The sequence below is a fragment of the Chelmon rostratus genome, chromosome 16 (genome assembly GCF_017976325.1).
Source record: "Chelmon rostratus isolate fCheRos1 chromosome 16, fCheRos1.pri, whole genome shotgun sequence".
NCBI classification, from domain to species: Eukaryota; Metazoa; Chordata; class Actinopteri; order Chaetodontiformes; family Chaetodontidae; genus Chelmon; species Chelmon rostratus.
Window position 1 is genome coordinate 4,316,790 of NC_055673.1, and position 15,626 is coordinate 4,332,415.

At 43.1% G+C, this 15,626-nt stretch overlaps 1 protein-coding gene across 4 annotated transcripts in view; it reads left to right on the forward strand.

Annotated features, from left to right (window-relative positions):
• macf1a (microtubule actin crosslinking factor 1a) overlaps positions 1–15,626 on the forward strand; it is a 201,362-nt gene that overhangs the window by 82,218 nt on the left and 103,518 nt on the right. For all 4 annotated transcript variants that reach the window (XM_041954924.1, XM_041954925.1, XM_041954926.1 and 1 more), the window contains 6 exons: positions 11,700–11,866; positions 12,332–12,444; positions 13,357–13,463; positions 13,871–13,990; positions 14,759–14,854; positions 15,364–15,491. In XM_041954924.1, coding sequence (XP_041810858.1) covers positions 11,700–11,866; positions 12,332–12,444; positions 13,357–13,463; positions 13,871–13,990; positions 14,759–14,854; positions 15,364–15,491 — 731 coding nt within the window. The remainder of the gene's footprint in view (positions 1–11,699; positions 11,867–12,331; positions 12,445–13,356; positions 13,464–13,870; positions 13,991–14,758; positions 14,855–15,363; positions 15,492–15,626) is intronic.

The window sequence follows — 15,626 nt, forward strand, 5'->3', positions numbered from 1 at the left end:
TAAATGCCCTAAAGTGAATGTATCCAGTGCACCACTATTCCAAGAATTTGCAGGTTTTGAAGCATGCCCCCAGAGCTAACTTGAGATGTTAGTACCTAACACCTCTCATTTAGATATACTGATGTCATGCTTTCACCATGTAGCTACGTATGTAGCATTGGCCAGAAAAGGTGATGTACAGTACTGAATACCACAATTGAAAATACTGTTTGAAAACCAAGACAGCACTTGTAAAAATAGCATGGCCAATCATTATCTTTAGTTCTTATGAAAAAAATCTTCAATACAAACCTCACTCATCTACTTAACATCTTCTCAAGATAACATGGCAACAGTTAGGCATGATGTTTAGTGACAGAAATATACTGGAAGTCTTGAAGTTCATTATCCTTCTTCTGTCAATTCTGTCATGCCGTTGGGGTCAGCAATACTTTGAGGAACAGGGCATAATATCTTGTTGGCTTTTTATTACTTGGACAGCTGTACAGCTGAGTTCAGATGAAGGTTGCAATCTGATTACAAGAGCTCATGATGCCATATAGCAGCGTTGGGATGAAAGCCTTGGGGACTTGATTAGTGCTTTTTCTCCGTTGATTCATGCCTTTTTCCTGTGATTTTGTGTATGCTGTTCTCTTATGCTTTTATTTAATGAGAGAAGATGGATTGCCATCGCTTTCAGCACTTGAGAGTGCTGCCTGTTAGTGGTCTCCATCTATATCTGTCTCTGCGAAAACATACTGCATACATTAGACACTTATTCTATATGCAAAGTATCAGGAGTTCATTCATCTGCTGTGTTGGTGCCAGTTGGTGATGAATGCTCTTCTGCTGCAGTGTTACCGCCATGCTGCACTGTACAGGATCCCAAGTAGGTATGAACTATGTTATTATGTGCAGTGATGGTGGGTGGAGGCCTATAGAGGCTTTAAGACTGTTTGTGGCAACATAAATGGATTCAGTTTTGTATGAGGGGAGTTAAATTAAATGCTACATTACTGTTTTGGGTGGGCAATATGCATCAAATATTCTATCCTTGGATTATTTGTTTTGTTCAATTAACTGTCCAAAACCCACAAATAAAATTTATTATATAACAGAAAGAAAGAAAAACAGAAAATGGTCACATTTGAATGAACCAGAAAATTGTTGAAAATTTTGCTTGACATTAGTGATTTAAACAATTAATCCATTCATTAATAATCATTTTAGCATGGCACTGACTGTTTCTAGATTTTAAAAGTCAAATTGAAGAGGGCTATTTTGGGCTAATCCAGTAGATTAAAAGCCTGTAAAATCCAGGCACCTCATCACATTAATGCAGAAATCCTGCAAATTCCATGTTTCCATTAAACAGTCCTGCTCATTGATTTCAGCACTGCGGGCAAGGACCTCATACAGCTGGTATTACTGAAAGCTTAGCTATCTCTGTTAAATGTATAGAAAAATCTGTCACTTCTATTTACTCAGTCTATTTCCCACCCTTAGCTGCAATAATGTGTGTGTGTGTGTGTGCGTGTGCCCCTATTTCCCCCATGTCTCAGCTCTTGATCCTTTCACAGCCTCCATCATCCCCTCCTGTTTTTCTTCTGTCCTTTTCAACTTTGTCTTAATTCCCTCAAATCTCTTTCCTCGCTCTCTCCTTCTCCGTGCTCTTTGCCTTTTCACCCCAGAGCCATTCATAACCTGTAGCTTGGTGGACAGATTGAAGATTGCAGGGAATAGGTGGAAAGAGAGTGAGAGCAAAAACAGATTGAAGTGCTTACCTGCTTCTCATCAATGTTGCGACGCAACAGTCTGATTTAGATTTGATTTCTCTACTGCCTGCTCTTCCTGTTGCAGCCTGTCATTCAGGGAAGCTTTTGGGTCAAGTGTGTGTGTGTGTGTGTGTGCGCGTGTGCATTTGTGTGTTTGTGGCATAGAAAGCTGCTCACTAACAGCCAAGAGAGAGGGCTAGAGAGACAGAGAGAGAGAGAGAGAGAGAGGCAGGAGTAACGAGGAAGCGGATAGGAGGAGGAGATCCGAGGAGGGAGGGGTGGATTGTGAGAGTGAGAGATCGAGCAGAGGAGAGTGTGAAGCTGCAGCAGCCGGGAGATAAAAGCTTTTCTCTCCCTCTGCCGGCATCTGCGAGCGAGGGATAAAGCAGAGGAGTGAAGCCAGCCAAGGGAGAGACGAGTCCAGGCTGCCTGCTGTCACTGGAGCTCCTGGCTTCTCCCGATCAGCAAGCCTCAAACCACAAATGCACAGCAGGAGAAGACACACTCGTGGACACGTATGCAGAAGGACTCATGCAGTTGGCCAGGGGACCGCCCAACCTTGCAGGCACAAACACACACTCACGCTCTCTCCTGGACAGCCACACACTTGCTGTTCCTCCAGCCTCCACCGTATCAGTCGGATCAATCCAGCCATGCTTGTCTGACGGAGCCACGGTTTCCTTTTAGCTGGAGACGCCCTGAGTTCCTGTTGTTTTTCTCCCTGCACGTCTTTGTTATTTAAGGGGACATGGAGTGCGGACCCTCTTCCTCTAACACCTGCCCCTGTGCTGTGTGGAGTTCAGGACTGCCCTTTACTGGACACTGAATTCCCTTGGCTCTATTCCAGATACACATCTGTACCTGAAGTAGGTCTGCTACTAGAACTGGATCTTGACAAGACCTTAATTAAGCCAAAAAAGGACCAGTCCCTTCCTCCCTTCCTCCTCTTCAACCTCAGAGTCCAGTTCCGGCTCCTGCCCCAGATGCCTCTTCCTAATTAGATCTAGTGGATGTGAAGAGTTAATAAGAGACAAAAAGGCACAGGAGAGGAGAAATATAACGAGAGCTTTTTTCCCCAGCCTGCTTTTTTTTTTTTTTTTTTGTCTGGGCTTAAGACGTGGTCTAAATACCCCACACCTCCTGCAAACTGTGAATTTTGTCAGGTGGTTGCATCACCGCACTGCACCACCTGATGGAGGGGAAGCTTGCCTGAGTAACTGGCAGACTGACAGCAGGACACAGGAGGTTTATGATTGGACAGTACTGGAACACAATTCCCAGCCAACTCTGGTCCTCGGGGAGTCTGACATTGAGTTAGTGGAAATCTTTGGACTGGTATCCGGGGGGGGGGGTACCTGATGCTAAGCTGTCAAGGGAGCTTAAGGTGGAGTCTGTCTGCATTCTGCTGCCTCCAGATTTAGACCAGCACCCTACTAAGGCACACGGCAGCATTTTGCGGGTCCTTCCCGCCAGTCACATCAACAGGAGAAATTAACGCCAGCGATTTTGGATTCCAGCACACTGACAACAACAGTTCCTTAAGAGGAGGAAGACACACAAGCTGGAAGGATTGACACATCACATGAGACGCCAGCTCAATGAGCAGGATAAATCGTGGGAGGATGACAAGGAGAAGCATCGGGGCAGGAAGCTGATGCACTGATTGAGTATTTAACAAGCTGTCAGTTTATTGGCTGAATCTCCCAGCAATCTGTGGCAGCATTGGCTGACTGCACACTATCTCTCATCCACAACCAATCTGGCTACCGTGCCGCCTCGGCAAAATGAGACACCGAGCTCGCCGTTACTACAGGGGATATCTACAGCATCACTGTTGATACTACTTCCGCTACGAGTGCCGTGACAGATAGGATTCCTACCAATCTGTTGTGTGGCTGACTTGCATTACAGATCTTACTTCTCCCCTCTTGCGCTGCAAATAACATTACCACAGTAGGAGAGACGCATCATTAATTTATGACCTCAGATAGATGCTAGATTTGAGTGTAGATAGAGCTCTTAGATTACACAGGCACCTGGAACCGACAACAGATCTTAACATCACTTTGTTTGTGGTTTATCAAGGATGGAAGGAGGAATCTGAACGGAATTGCAACAGACGATGGTGTTGTTTTTCTCACACTGAGTAGCAGTCACCTCTTTCCTTTGAAGGAATTGTGACATTGAGTAAAGAAATGACATAACACTGCTACTGATTCCGACACTCCCTAAAATCCTGCAGTACATACAGACTCTCTTTCAACGACACATGCAGTGTGTGTGAAGCAGCTGGATGGGCTAATGGGCAGAACAGCACAGACGGCACTACATTTTTCCGTCACCCACACTCATCATCCCTGCCTGACACATTGCCTTACACCAGGTAACAGCTCACCTGCCAAAAGCCCAGGGATAAATCAGACACCTAATCCTAACCAAATTTGTTTTCATCTCTCTTGTGGCTCAGCTGACATAACAGTGTCCTTGTGTCCTTGGCTGCGACCACAAGTCTTCTGGGATCAAGTAAAGCAGCAAGTTGCCTGCAATGGAAATACACTGTTAAACAGCAGGGCCCTTTGAGAGAGCACAACTGGCCAATGCACCACCTGAATCCAAGTCAGGTGAGGTGAAGGAAAGAGTAGGGCAGGGGAGAGCTGTGATACGTCAGCCTGCAGCTGCCTGCCCCGGCCGTGCCTGAACCATTAATTGCCAGAGGACTAACTGTCCCTCTCTCTCCTTTGGTGACAGCTCAAACAGTCCATCTTCTTATTCATCAGGTTGTATTTAAGATGGTGCCATGGAAAATGGAGCTAATCCTGCTCTTCCTAACTTCACATTATTCACAGATGTCAGATTAATGAGGGCTATCACAGCTGTCACTCACCAGCCTACCTGAACATTTCCTCTCTGGTGTTTCTATATAAGGATGGAATTTTGCTCTCAAACAACTGGAAATAATGTTCAAACCTAAATAAACATTAATTTGACCTCTCTAATGGATTAACTGCCTGTATTAGCTGTGGTTTCTTTTTTATATACTGTTCTCTGTCAACATCAAAAACATGGGCAACTCCATGGGTTGTGTCAGGCCTCCTCATGAGGGGGAACTCGGTGGGGCTCCCCCACTTTCACCAAAGAAGCGTCTACGTTTCAGACGTAAGCACAAGGGCAACAAGAAGAACAGGAAGGAAGAGTTGGACCAGGAGGACTTTGATCAACAAAGAAGCCATGAGCCAGATGAAAGAGAGGACGAGGGTGAAGATGATGATGACAAAGCTGCGGAAACAGCAGATTTTAGCAGCAGAGCTAGGACTCTTATAACGGTGCCTGATATCCAGTTGATTCATTCCAAAACTAATCTGCACAGCAATACCCTTTCTCCTGGCTCTTTGAGTGCCAATGTAGAGGGCCTTTTGGGCAGCAGAATACTTGAAGTTTCCCCCAAGCCCAGCCCAGCCTGGAGAGGGGTTTTCTGCCTTCCAGGGGAGGAAGACACTGTTAGCGCCATCATAGATGTCTCCAGCATCCCAAGCCAAACCACAACCACCACCCCAGTCAACACAGCTCCAGCACTGGGCAGTACCACACCAGGTGGAGGGAGAGTCTGTCGTGTTAGGGAGAAAGTCCAAGGGGTCCTCGAGAAACCTTGGATACTCCGACAAAAAAGGGAGAAAAAGGACAAGGGGAGGGTAGAGAAAGAGGAAAAGGGGGGTGGGGGGGTTAAAGGAGGACCAGAAGGGACATTAGGAGTTGTGCGGACATCTTCAGGGAGGGAGCGCAAAGGTGTAGTCCATATCCGTGAGGTGGATGGTAAACTGTGTGTGGTGAGGACAGTGTACCCCAGTGATTTTGGATCTCCAGTGTGGAGCGGTGAGCCGGACAGTGAGGTAGAGGTGTACAAAGAGCCCCCTGCCCCATCTCCCATTTCAGGAAATATTCTCAAAGTCCAACTGCCTGTGGAGGACAAAAGCAGAACCAAAATGCCTGAAGGGAGTTTGCCAATGTCCTCTAACCAAATGTGGATTCAGGAGACTATGGTTGTCAAGGGGTTTAGCTTGGACACTCCAGTTCGTGCACAGGAGCAGTCGTCTCTGTTGGAGTCAGGCTACGCCAGCGACCTACCTCTGACCTCCCCAGAAACAGCGGGCACCACTCCCAGTCAGACAGACTGGGGAGGGCTGACCAGTAGCTCATCAGAGAGACTGGACTCCATGATGGAGAGTCCTCTGTCACTGAAGCAACAGGCGGCTGTAACATACCTGCCACAGGTTTGCTTCTATTTATCTGTACTTCTGTCTTTTCTGTCAACAGAAAATTAACCCGCACTTCCGGTAATATATTAGTTGTTTGAGTCATTTTACGTTCTTTGGTTTCAGCTTGTTTTTCTCTGAGTTTTATCATTATGAATTGTATATCTTTGGGTTTTGATGGCCAGATAAAGCAAACACTCCCAGGACATTACCTTGTGGTCTGAGAAAGTGTGATGGTAATTCTTCATAATTTTATGACATTTTATAGACGAAAAAAATAATTGACAGATACATTGATGATGAAAATAATGGTTATTTGCAGCCGCACTCATAACATATGTATACTGACATCTATAGTGTCTTATACTTCCCTGTCCTGATTCTTGTGCTCCGAAGGAAAGGTTGACAGACTCGAGTTAGACCCAGATGTAATCACTGACCACAGCTTTTAAAGATTTTGTTCCCTGAAGTAAAGCATCATTTTTGTACTTGAGAATATAGTGATGACAATTGAGTTATTCATCTACTTAACCATTTGGGTTGTTTGCAGTAAATTAAACTTAAATAATATTAAACTTCTCTGCATTTTGTTGTGCACCCTGTAAGCTTGGAGGTCTTTGCACCCCATTTTTCAAACCAGTGGTCTGTTGTGCTACAGAGAGGCATTCACAACTCTTGATGTATGAGTGTAGGTTTTTGAAGGGTTCCTTTGTTGTCATTTGTGCACTGTGTTTGTGGTCATGACGGGTTGTGTGTGTGCGCGTATGCATGTGTGCATGTATTATCAGCTCTTGAAAGGCACTATGGCTCTCTCCATTCTTTTTGCCTCTGTCCCCAGAGCCTAATCAACGCAGCACAGACTCTCTCTCCATCCCTCTTTCCCAGTATCCTTCCTCCCTCCCTCCCTTTCTTCTCATTTGTCTTTCTCCATTGCCTGTTACTTTTCTCAAACCGCACATACTTGGTCACTCCTGACATCTGTTAAGAGTGTGAGAGAAAGACAGGGAGAGAGACGGGTCATTGCTTCAAATGACAGGGTGCCCTCTTGCTCCAAACTGAAACTTGTCATTTCCTGCCAGTTCAATAGCACACAATATAATTATGTGCAACATTTGACTGTTTACTTGTCAGCATATTCTGCACAGTTTGTTGGCAGGTCTCAAGCTGCCTGCCACTGAGAAATAGAAACAGTTTTTTTTGTCTAAAGAAAGAACTATGGTACAGTGCCCCATGGCTCTGTACCAAGTTAGATGTTTGGGTGATGACTGTTTCTTATTCCTGTTGATATCTGTTGAAATATTAATATCAAAGTGCAAAGGTTTCTTTGTTTTTCCTCTCTTTGCATCAGTGTATTAAAATTAAACAGAGAGGACTCCATCAGCATCACATTACATTGCATCAGAGATGGCGGAGGCTTCAAACGCTGACAATGAATTTCACCTACACAATACAGCTTATGTGTGTTTTGAGTAAAGGACATGACATGTTTGTCATTATTGGAAGCTCTTGACCTCAGTGTGTTGCAAAACATACATGCACATATCCCTGCAGACCACAGCTTATTAGTCCAGCTCAGTGTTTCTTTGTATAGTGGTGTTTATATTTGGGTTGTAAAACATGTTTGGTGCTCACTTGCAGGAATCTGACTGACAGAGAGAGAGAGAGAGTTTCTGTGCTAGCTTACAGCTATTCAGGCCTCCTTCACCTTGAAAATAAAAAGGCTACTGCAGCCACTGCAGTGATACAGCAGTCAAGCTGGCGCTTTTCACGATGGCTGCCACTGTTTCTTCAGTTTTCGTCCACATTATAAAAGCAGTACAGTAAGGTTGTGCAGAACAGCAGGTGACGTCATGTCAGCTTGAGTTTAGTGCTGCATGTCTCACTTGATGCACAGTTGCTGATTCATGAGAAAAACACTGATACTGTAGATCCCCAGAGTGCCCTGCTTAAGTGGGTTTTTAAATGGCCAGTAATAATCAATACTCCTGTCTTGTGTGTTCTGTGTCATGAGAAGGGTGTGTGAATGTGTCAGGATGTCTCTGTGTTCATTCTAAAGTGCAGCTGTCCTTCGTACATGGGTTTGTGTAGTGCCCCGCTCTGCATTTAAAGGGATTTGAAATGCGCATTCATCAGTGAGACGGCTGCTTTGTCAAGCCTCGAGGGGATTCCTATCACACATTAAAACCACCAGATTTATCCATATATCCGTCCTGCTGTATCTGAAGCTATCAAGCTATCCAGCCATCACCTGTCTTTCTATGCCTCCCCCACCCATCCATCCTTTTTTGTTTAAGGACTTGAAGCCACAGTTTTACAGAGGTTCTTTTTGTTGAACAATTAAAGCATGTTATGTCTTCTCCTCTCCACCCTCCGTTCTCCCATCATTGTTATCTACTCCATCCATCCCTCACTCCCCCTCCCCTCCCCACAAACTTCAAAGTGGTCATGTTTCTAAAAGAGGCCTGGTCTGTAGCCCCAGGGGGCTCCTAATGGATCATGGATTTTTGTGACTGGATCATGGCTGCAATGAATGTTGTTGGCACCTACTCAAATCTCAGACAAATTTCTCTGTGTTTCTGTGAACTTGCTAGTATGTTAATCTGTAGGCTGAGTCAGACATGCACATATACACCTATAATTACACATAACAGGTGGATATACAGTATACAGCACATACGGACTTACACCCAGCAGCAGAGATACAGAAAGTGTAAAGTCTTAATGCCAGGACTTCAAACGTGCACACATACCTGCACAGACTGTGATCTGTATGCTATATGAATTTGTATCTTGTGGTTACAGAACACATACAGTCATGTGACCAGTGCTGCAATCTGTTTTTGTATTTGTATCTTATACTTAATGTAAACTATGCTTGGTGGAAATTTGCGTGTGTCCTTTTTCACACATATTGTATTGTTTTTCTTGTCTGAATGGCTGCCTTGAATGAGTTTGATGTCTACAGAGCTGCATGTGAATTTTTACCTTGTTATTCATTCATGTTGGAAGTCTAGTTGTGGCATCCTCAAAATGCCCTATATTGGAAAGTAATCTAATCAGGTAGAGTTGGAAAGTAATCTAATCAGGTAGAGTTGATTACATCTAGAGTGGGTAAATATGACAGGGGACTGTTTTGTCATAAGCTCTAAAGCTACAAGTTGGAGCTTCGGAGTTCAGTTATGAAACAGTTGGTTTTTGTGTTTGCGAGCTGAATACCCACTAGGCTAATTTAGCAAAGCAGCTGATGTTAAGTTGACATGCTCTAATGACTACACAGATTGTTAGCTTCACAAAGTGCTGAAACTGATGTGCTAGTCAGGTGTGTTTACAACAAGACAATGGTGATTAGCTTACCAAACAATATAGTTTTCTCACCAACAATGCAACAATAAGTTATTCGGTTCTGTTGAAAGGGCCAACTTCTACTTTTAGAAACAGAGCACACCAAGGTTAAATCTTGACTGTGGGATCATGTGTGAAATATTCTATACTCAAGGTTCACTTCCTTTTTCAGGACCATTTGGCCATATCTCACGGCCTTCTTCAGCACCAGCTGCATTCAACAAAGAAGCTTCATTCTTTGAAGACGAGAGTGAGATATAATCAAAGGCTCCTGAAAAAGCTACTGAAGCTTGAGTTTAGAATATTTTATCACAGTTCATTTTGCTGTAAAAAGCTGAGTACCTTTAAGACAACTCCTAGAGGGTGTTTAAATCACCTAAAAAACCCTTCAGATATATATGCATTTTATTATTAAACAAATGGCAGACATGCAAATCTATAAATGGTGGATGAGATACTGTTGCAGTGGGAGTGTAGGCTCTCTGTGCAGATGCAGCCCTCACACAGCGTGCACTATCAATATTCAGATGGAGGATTAGATGCTCTGTATTCCTCTGCAAAGGAGGTTGTAGATGCATACAGAGAGAGACAGAGCTCTGCAGGAAAACACAGCAGAATCCACTTTTTTCGATTCACAGTCACAAAATCCATTACGTATGTTTATTAGTTTTAATGTGTATACAGTGCTCAATGGCACATGGGTAGAAATACTGACCTGGCTTGTTAGATCACACACTTTTTGGAGGGATTGATGTACGGGTAATGGCTGTTGGTCTGTGGTGTTTAGAGGTGTGCCTGTTGTTATTGTTAGTATTTTAAGAGCACAGTCATTAATGCAGTTTTATTTTAACTGAATCTGCATTACTAAATTATATATTTTTCTTGGAAAAAGAATAATAATAAATAGTACTCTGTAAGAAATTGGTAACTATATGCAGTGTGCTGTTGCAGGTCACCCCCTCTCCTCCATTGCCGGCCTTGCTACTCTTTTTCATCTCTTTTCATTCCTCTCTCTTCTCCCTCCCCTTCTGTGTCTTTTTGGCTATTGCTGCAGTCTCCTGGCACACACTGGACTTTCATACTGCTCTATATTAGCAGCAGGGAGAGAGACAGAGACCAAAAGACAGTGAGAGAGGGAGGAGTGTAGGACAGTGAGTGAGGGAAAAAGGGATGACAGAAGAATACTGATGACAATACTGGCAGCCAAACACTGACAGTTACTGCATATACATCACTCTGCCTTTGTCACAGTGGACAGTCGGACCTAAAGAGAGCAAATTAAGAGGGTGCCGAAGGAAAATGGCTAAGGTGGTTGTGTAGCTCAGTCAGCAGAACACATAGATAGCATAGCTGTCAGTCTCCATAGAAGCTTCATTTCAGGTCTTTAATTAATTTACGGTATGTCCTTAAAGTGCTCTCAGGAGCTGTGTTTCATAGCATCCACCAAAATGCAAATCCTTCTCCTAAAATGTAATTCATAATGAAAAATGAAAACTATTTGTGGTCTGGTGGGTATTTCAAGTCCCTGGCTGAAAAAATAACATATTTTACATATGGATCCTGTATATCTGACCCCATCTCTGGTATTCAATACAGCATCAGTGAAAAACAAAGGGCAAATTATTGGAGGAGGACTGAATGTAGAATAGGCAGAGGAAGAGAAGGCTGAGCAGATTGATCTGCATCTGAGGCAGAGCAGATGAAAGAACAGGGAAAACTGAGGAGACAGATCGAGGCTGGGGAGGGGGAGGAGGCAAAATGTCGGGTAGATGGGGGGGCACAAGCTAATGAGCAGGCTAGACTGTCGATGAGGAAATTGTTAAAGCAGCTACATTGATATAGGACCACATGAAACTCATTCAGACACATTCTCTCTCACACACTGAGGGTTATTGATTATCAGGATGATGAATGAGGGGTTTGAAGTGAGATGACAGCTTCAATCAGAGTGACTAAAACCTTGTGTTTGTGCCTCAGATATCCAAAGCAGTGAGTTGTTTCTGCTGAGTCATTGTGGCTGTGGTTTGTAATGGGGACTTTTTGTGAGAGTAAAGCTCATTTTGTCTACTATTCTGTGATGAGACTGCCACAAGGTAGAACATAATAACTGCAGTATGATCTTGAAGCATAAGCTGAATTCCTATGATTTTTTTATGTGGATGTACCATGATGTATTCTGCAAAAATAGACTCAGGATTATGGACTCTTAGTTTGTTTTATTACATTTGGCATCACCACCCAACAGAGTATTACTGTTATAGGATTTTGTGTTTCTGATCACATCTCTGCAGACGGGAAATGGTGAATCCCAATAGCAACCACTCTTTTGTCTCTCTCTCGCTATCCCCTCCAGATTTCAGAGATCTATGTGAGTGGCGAGTCAGGCGACCTCACTGCCAAAGAGAAACTGCTATTATGGAGCCAGCAGGCGACAGAAGGCTACCCCGGCCTCCGCTGTGTCAACTTCACCTCATCCTGGAGCGATGGACGCATGTTCAACGCTCTGCTGCACAGATACAGGTTAGATGATGGACAGCAACATGGTCTCACCTTTTTTAGTAGTTAAACAATAGTAAGGTCTGACTTCAGGTTGGAATTGATACATTTTTTAACAGGCGATACCAACCATCCATTAACAATTTAAATGTTTTTAGTCAATAAGCAGTTAACCCCCTCTCAATGACGCTTCAAACTGAGTTAAACTGTTTGAGGTGGAGAACAAGTACTCGGGCCTAAAGCCTAAATTAAGTTTCAATAAACTTATAGATGAATGCATGTATGGAAAATATTGTTCATATTCTCATAAATCATCAATCATAAACTGCTGTGAATTCACCAAAATACACAAAAAGTCCAGGGTGTTCCATATTTACTGAAGGCCTTGTAGACTGTTAAACCCTACAGGCAACCTGAGATACTCATGTTTGTGTAGATGGACACACACAAAGAGTACACTAACACGTCCCCTCTGTGTATGATTTCCAGGCCAGACCTCATCGACATGGAGGTCGTGTCACGGCAGAGTAACCGGGAGAACCTCGAGCAGGCCTTCGAGATCGCTGAGTCGCTAGGGGTGACCAGACTGCTTGACGCTGAGGGTGAGGCTGTTGATCTGAATAAATAAACTGACCAAATGACTCCCTGCCTGCTCAGGGTAGAACAGAGTTGGATTTTATGAATGTTGCCAGTTTATAATACTTCACAATTTAGTAACTGAGCTTTGCCTAATTAGCTAGTGTCTAGGGATGCTTAAGAAGAGGTTTAAACAGTAGCAAATGTCAGCAAATACATATTCATGCTGCTCATGCAGATTTTTTATTATATTTGTTTCTAGTATTTATTTTGGAAGAATGCCAACATTAGAACATGCCAGTCAATCCTAATGACTGGCTAGAAAATATTGTTTTGTATGTCTCCCTGTATTCTGACTACTTGTAGCTACTCTCTTGATCACCCTATATTTGGCATTTTTCCCACACAAACACCTTAAAATCCACACCACAGGACAGTTGCTTGAGGGAAACTGACATTTTGGATGATGGTGACCTCTTGAATCCTCTTATCCTAGTTTGTTTGCTGTTGTTGTTGCTGTTGCTTGTTAGTCATTGATGCTACAGCAGTTGAACAGCAGGCTCAAACTGGCCAAACATAAATCACTAGATGATTCGGTTTCTAGGTTTATCTTGGTTTGGATGTTGAGTTGTCATGTGTACATTGATCTGTTGTTGTCCTCTCACTTAATTTAGGTTGTAAATACGTTTTTGGTTGTAGCACGTAAAGTGCAGAGCCTGGATAGTTTTTAACATCTAAATATTTAATGGTAATAGTTGTTATAGATTGACATTTTATCCATTAAATTAGGTTAATTCAGAGCAAAAGATGATTTGGAAACCTTAAGTTTCAATCTCGTGATTTCTTCTGATAATGTGATCAACCACGATCTTTCTGCATGTCATTTGGAGTTTTTCGGTCTTCTTTTTCAAATTTTTCTTCTTGCTCTTTCTCTTCAGACGTTGATGTCCCATCTCCAGATGAGAAGTCGGTCATCACCTACGTCTCCTCCATCTATGATGCCTTCCCCAAAATCCCTGAGGGAGGAGAGGGCATCGCTGCAAATGTATGTCACATTCTGCTCCATCTATTTCCACCACTTTTACTGTGCAACTATTCATAAGTTCAAGCTCATCATGGATGGATGGATGGATGTTGGTTTAATTTGTCATTGATGCTGCATTTACTGCTCATTTTTAAAATGCTTTTAATGTTCGTTTTTGTTTTGTTTTTTTTGCTTAATTCTCAGTAGAAATGTGCAATTTACATTTTGTTTGCTTGTTTTCTGACTTCTTGAGTGATGACCTGGAACATTCAAATAGTGATGCAATTGAATGGTGTTATAATCATTTATTATAAATTACATTTTGTAAAATCAAGTCTGTCTGTAAATTTTATTAAGGCAGTTGGTGAATTTGTAATGTATGAGTTCCCAGTGACAATACACTGCTGTTTCTCTCCCTCCACCATCAGGAGGTGGACCAGCGCTGGTCAGAGTACCAGTCCAGGTTCTCCTCTCTGCTCCAGTGGAGCCGCCAGCATACGGCCCTCATGGCCAACAAGAACTTCCCACAAAACCCTGTGGAACTCAAGGTGAGCACTTGAAATTAATTTGATATAGATTTTGTCTTTTGGGCCCTTTATTTTTTTCATCCCATACCTGCAATTTCTTGTTGCATCTCTGTTAAATGGGTATTAGAGTTGTGTGTTCACAGAAACAGAAGTCATAAAACAGCAATAATTTACCACTAATCCATGCAGAAAGTAGTGACCTAGAGATACAGGTTTATTATTTTAGGAGTTGTTATTCAAATTACATCAAAGCAACATGAGTAATTATTTGCAAATGTGTTTGGTTGTGGTGGGAACTAAATCACTGTTTATTTTCTCAGCTTCTTCTCTTCAGTCCCACCAACAAGCTATTTCTGTTAAACCTTGAGGGGACCAGCAAAGGGACAGAGAGAGAGGAGGGAGTGACAGGGTTTAATGAACTAGACCACAGCAGACAGAGGTGGTAGGTGTTGGGAAGGAGTGAAGAATTCAGATTAAAAGTAATTTATTTGCACAGGAGAGGTGTGGCGCTGAAAAGGGAAGAGAACGCTTATCTGAGACAGGATGCTGTTGTTAACGAAATAATAGCTGACATGATGCCTTAAGACTGCAAGAAAAGATGCAGGGAGGGAAAAATGAAGCAGTCAAAGACGTCCCTTTAGATGACATTTGAGGAACTGGCTAATGACCACCCAGCGAGACTGTCATTACAGAGCTTTTTCCTCTGATAGCATGTATTGACTTTGTGTTTGACCTCATACACAGCCTGTGTTAATGTTAATGTTAACTTCCGTCGTTCTCCTCCTTCAGGCACTTTACAACGAGTACGTCCATTTCAAAGAGACAGAAATCCCTGCGAAGGAGATCGAGAAAGGTCACGTCGAACACCTCTACAAACTGCTGGAGGTGAGAATGAGCAGAGGGCAGATGGGGAGGAACATGAATGAGGGTAAAGGAGAACAAAAGTGTAGAGATGAAGGAAAAGGTGACCAACATTTGGCACCATGTGCCGAGCTCTTTGTGCATCATGGGGTTCAGCTCAGGGGGAGTAGAAGCATGTCGGTGAAAGAGAGCAATTTTGTTATCTGTATTTTTGTGCCTGTTGAGGCGTACAGCACATTTGTCTCCTGAAGCAAAGTCATTTTTTCTGTTTTGCTGTTATCAATGCAGGAGATTGTTTTAATTGAACACACGCACACATGATAGTTGTTCATAAGTTCATCCTTTGTTCTCACTCAGCTGATGTTACCAGAGTGTCTGTCTGTGGTGTGACTTATGATCGCTCATAGACATAACTCTGATGTAATGGAAGTTTTTAATCGAGTTTGTTTGTGTTATACGGTGTGTGCAATTGCAGTGAAGCAATATGCAATGTCAAATATGTACTGTGTGTGCATGCGTGTGCGTGTGTCCAGGTGTGGATAGAGTTCGGTCGTATTAAACTTCCTCAGGGCCTCCATCCCAATGACCTTGAGGAGGACTGGGGCAAACTCATCCTGGAGATGCTGGACCGAGAGAAGGCTCTACGGCCGGCTGTGGAGAGGTATACACACACACACACACCCACACACCCACACACACACAAACCTATCCAAATATCTACTCTCAGCAGGATGCTTGTAATTAAATGAAAAACACTGATGCAACTCCTTGTGTTCAATTTCTCATCAAGACGCAC